Raw genomic sequence first — 4,999 nt, forward strand, 5'->3', positions numbered from 1 at the left:
TTAATAAAATTACGAACGTTTCGATAAGCCAATCAGAGGAGGACGTGCTGGTCTCAGAGTCCTGGTGGCGTTCAGTTTGTCACCTACCGCCGAGATCAACTCAAAACCTTCCGCGATCGACGTGTTGCAGCCCTGCTCTGGCAAAGCACGAACAGTTCTGAAACAACATAAAATTAGAAAAACAAACAAACAAAAAAAAAAACAAAACAAAAAAACAAACAAACAAAAAAAACGATTTCTTAAGTCGTGTTTTAGATTGCTCTTGAAAAACTAATCAGTCACGGCTGATTAGTGAACCCATTGATATTTTACAGCAGACAGCCGCTCCCCTCTCTTGCAGGCACTGCGTATCCCCTCTAAATCTTTTAGGGGTACGCAGTACCCGACCGTACCCACCTACTTTCTCACCCCTGGTTGCAAATGACCCTTGACTGTATGATGAGCATTATGTATACTGTTCTCTTTTGTTTTTAATTAACTCTGGCGATATTTTTTGTGTTCCAACAAAACAAGAGGATAATTGACAATTGTGAAGAACAAATACACAAGAACTAACTTAATCACATAATCCATAAGTTCAGAAATGTGCAAGTCAACAAAAATATGCTTACCAATGACTTGCGGAAGAAATTTAAAAAAATATATATACCTATTTAAAGTTATTGCATTAAAACGGTTTTATTTTTAAATTCTACTTTTCTTTGCTGAACTTTTCACAAGATTGTATGGACTTTTTGCTTCTTTTTGATATACGGACAGAGTGGAGATAAATTGACATCCTCCTGTATCAATACCAAATTTAAGCCTCATAGTTATAAAACATTATCCTTGAAAGTAAAATTTTCAGATTTGCAGAGTCAGACACTTCATATTTTTTGATAATGGGGTGTTTTTAGTTTTGCATTACAGAACAAACTACATTTATATCCTTGAAACTCCTAGCACTGAGCCAGGCTTTGTGGGCACCGTACAGCCCTCTCCATTAGGGAACTGGTCCTTACATAGCAGACCACACACACTCTGCAGGTAACCTCAAACATCTTTGGGGTGGCTCCTGTTATAGAAATGTATGATTTTAAATACCAATACTAATGCACGTATAATGTATTATGTATAAAAATAAAGTGTCTTTAAATAAAACTTAAAAACACTTTATTCAAAAAGGATGATTATTGAAGCACTTTTAGGCAGCTAATGTTGCTTTTTGGTTTCAAAGCCATACATTTAACACCTGTTTCTGCTCTACAGGAGGAGCTTTTTTGCTAGCGATGGATCGACATAAAATGAAGACAAATGACGACGCGTGTGTAAACACAAGCACTTCTATGGAAACCCTACCTTTTTGAGGAAATGATTCTCTGGCTTCCTTTTCCACATGCCTGCTGCTCCACTTCTGAGTCAGCATGTCTCTGAAACACAACAAACATTGGAGCCACACACACAGCGACTACAGCTACAGGCCCCAGAACTTGCCCCTGACTGACAACTTTGGGAAAAGATCTGTCAGGACATTTGTAGACTTCAGGCACACAAACATGCCTGAAGGTCTGGACATAAAAGGTTTCCCACTGTTGTGTTTAGTCAACTTGTCATATGTCTCGAAAGTCAAAGTAATTAGCTTCCTTGTGGGCCTGGTGCTGATGTGTCTCATCATGGCTTCGTACCTCCTGATGTGGGACAGAAAAGGACTTCTGCTCTCTGAGTTCCCCCATCCTTTCAGGCCCGTGGTTATCATGACCGGTGCAACAACTGCTGAAGACTCTCTTGACAGGAGCTTTATAGATGTGAAAACGCTGGTAAAAATGATCAACTCCAATGAGCAGAACACGTCCAGGAAGGTACCCGACGAAAAGGACGTCATCAACACAGACCCACATGTAAGTCTGAGAGACATTATTATGTACGTTAGCCAAGTAAATGACTAATGATGTTAATATTATAGGAGCAGACTGCACAGAGCCTTGTGAATGTATTCTTGAACCATTTCACAATTTGTCATGAGCATATTTTTGTGGTTTTCATGTGATTGTCCAACAGAAAGTAGACAGCAATTCTAAAGTCAAAGGAAAAGTACAGTTTTTTTTTTTTTTTTAGAAATTCTGAAATTATGCCATGAAATGGTTTTCAGGACTCAAACGTCAAAACTTTTGTAATGTTTTGGTTCCAGCTTTGTTCACGTAGATACTGAAATGTCTGTCGATCTGTCTTCACATGCTGGCTGAAGAGTGTCTGTGAAGCTGAATCTTTGACTCATACCTCCAATTCTGAATTGGTTTCAGGTCTGGACTTTAGTTGAGCCATGGTAACACAACAAGATGCGTCAAACTAGTTATTACATTGTACTTCTGGAATCATGTTTAGAGTGAACATCTTGCTGGAAGGTCAACCTGCACCCAGACTCAAGTCTATTATAGCCTCTACCAGGTTTTCTTCCAGGATCACCCTGTATTTAGCTCCAGCCAGAATGCTACCACCCAAAAGTGTGTCAAAAAGTTAAAATTTCAACTCATCTGACCTGAACACCTCTGAAAACTACAAATGAACTTGCTTGTGAATTTCTTTACACCTTCTATTTAAAGGGCAGATTTGTGGTGAGCAAGACTATCGAGATATTCTCATCTGAATCTTTTAGCCTCACCATGGGCCTCCTGGCTCCTCCTCTGGTTAATTATCTCATTCTCTTGACAAAATGTGTTAAGCGTTCAAGGAATATGAACATTTTTGCAAGAAAGTTCACTCAGCATTTGGTAAATCACAGCAGTAAGCACATACTCGACAGCAACTTCAAGTTGGAATAATCTCTGCAGTAAATATTTGTTTGATGAAGCTTATAATGACCTGTTTTTCTAAGCGACATACACTTTCTAAGTGTTGGTTTAGGCTTATCTGTAATACCCTCTGGTATAGTATGCTAATGCTTTTCTGCTCATTACAGCCTGATTAAAGGTTTCCATGTACAACCCACACTATTGCAGTGTTTGTAAAAATACCAATGATGGATGTTGCAACACGTGTGAGTCATTAAGTTAAATATCAGTTTGTGCCATGTGTCAGACATATATCAAAATGAAAAACGGTTAGACAGAGAGAACCAAGTAGATGATGACTCATCTGGGGTAAAGCTGGAGAATCCTATAATATTGCCCTTAATTATGAATGACTGATGTTTTGATGTGATTGTGGAATGACTTCAGGTATAACAGTGCCACAAAAACAAACATACCTGCAATCAGGATTTGACACAGCGAAAAACAGAATCCTGCTCCCATTTTTTATGTTCTTTTTTCTTTAGTTCTTTTCAGTGATTCCTCGCCATTTCCTGCCCCACGTCAAGAGCCCATGCTGGTACGAGGAGCTCTCCGGTGATCTTGGCACGGACCCGTACAAGAACAACCGCTTCAGTCTCCGCTCCAAGAGTTTCAAGAACGTGTGTGACCACATGAGAGCCAGGTTCCACCAGAATGTGTGCGACATAGACGGGAAACGCTTTCGCCTGCGCTGCTTGCCGTACTTTTACATCATCGGTCAGCCAAAGTGTGGCACGACAGACTTGTTTCACAGACTCTTGATGCTTCCGGAGCTTAAATTTAACACCATAAAGGAGCCACACTGGTGGACCAGGAAACGCTTTGGTAAGGCTAAAGTGATCTGGATCTGGAAGTGTGATGCTAACATTTGCAACTGTGCGGTTTCAAAAATCATGAAGGACTCATACATGTCACGTGATGTGAGATTCAAGTTTTAATAGTACGGGGGTCATACTTTACAATGAAGATGTAATGTGTGGCTTATTTGCAGCAGAAAATTTTTTATTTTCATAGCAGTTTAATAATTATTGGAAAGCAACACTGCATGATTTTTAAAGAAAATGTGAAGCCGACATTAATACAGCACACGGAGCTTCAAATCGAAGGGGTTCTTTATTCTCAAAAAAGACACTGTTCCCTCTGAGTTGAAACAAAATAAAAAGAATGAGATTCAATATGTGGAGAAATAAATGGCCCGTATGTCGAACGCCTTGGCTTCAGTGAAATGGCGGGCTAACAACGCGGTTAGCATTCAACAGAGTAGAACGCAGCTTCACATAAAAGCTGAAATCTAACAGCATAAACAACAATATAACAAACGGTAGTGGCACGTCTAGAAGAGGACAAACAGAAAAACATGACATTAGCATCATCTCTGTAACTTTGTCCACGGAAGATAATTCAGTTCAAACATTAATTACCGAACAATTTGGATTCTTCTCTCATGTGGCCATAGAGTCATCTTCTCCACCAGGTCTCGGATCAAAAAATGTCCTTCTCTTCCGTTTCACCAATTAGTGCCACAGTACATAAACAAGAGGGTTTTTTTTCTACTTCCGGTAATTTTAGACCTCTCTGTAACAACAGCACCACATGCTGACAATTACAACCAGCTGATGATATAAAAGCAAAACATGGTTTACAAAATACATTTGACATGTACTCATTTTTCACCTGGTTTCAAAAATATTACACATTGCTTGACATTTGTTGTTGGTCAAGCAATGTTAAACTATTTTCCCAGAATTTTAAGTACTGTGCCTTTAAAAAGTGTTCATTATCCTTAAACTTTTTCGCATTTTGTCAGGTTATACACAAACTGCAATGTATTTTATTGGGATCTAATGTGATAGACTGACACAAAATAACGCATAACTGTGAAATGAGAGGAAGGTGATTAATTTTTAATAATTTAAAACAGCTCAAACTTGTGTTGACAGATATTCCACCTGATCCATGGATGCCTGCAGTTCTTTCAGAGTTACCACTGGTCTTTTGGCTGCTTCTCTGATTAATGTTGTACTTGGCAGCCAGTCAGTTTAGGTGGCCTGTCATGTGTTACTCTATTTTCAGATAATGGATTGAACAGTTATCCTTGGGGTTCTTGGTATGCGGCTTTTTTTTTTTTTTTTTTTTTTTTTTTTTTACAGCCCAACCTTTTCCTTTTCCTTTTTTTTTTTTTTTTTTTTAAG

At 38.8% G+C, this 4,999-nt stretch overlaps 1 protein-coding gene across 2 annotated transcripts in view; it reads left to right on the forward strand.

Annotated features, from left to right (window-relative positions):
• Positions 1-4,999, forward strand: part of chst15 (carbohydrate (N-acetylgalactosamine 4-sulfate 6-O) sulfotransferase 15) — a 28,743-nt gene that overhangs the window by 15,163 nt on the left and 8,581 nt on the right. Inside the window, exons 2-3 of one of the 2 annotated variants that reach the window (XM_015033043.1) lie at positions 1,249-1,877; positions 3,293-3,632. In XM_015033043.1, coding sequence (XP_014888529.1) covers positions 1,404-1,877; positions 3,293-3,632 — 814 coding nt within the window. In that variant the 5' untranslated portion in view covers positions 1,249-1,403. Of the gene's footprint in view, positions 1-1,167; positions 1,878-3,292; positions 3,633-4,999 lie in introns of those variants that run through there. The other variant, XM_015033044.1, reaches the window with a different exon arrangement.

This window comes from Poecilia latipinna, unplaced genomic scaffold, assembly GCF_001443285.1.
Source record: "Poecilia latipinna isolate Pla-1442-1.1 unplaced genomic scaffold, P_latipinna-1.0 Scaffold256, whole genome shotgun sequence".
Classification (NCBI taxonomy): Eukaryota; Metazoa; Chordata; class Actinopteri; order Cyprinodontiformes; family Poeciliidae; genus Poecilia; species Poecilia latipinna.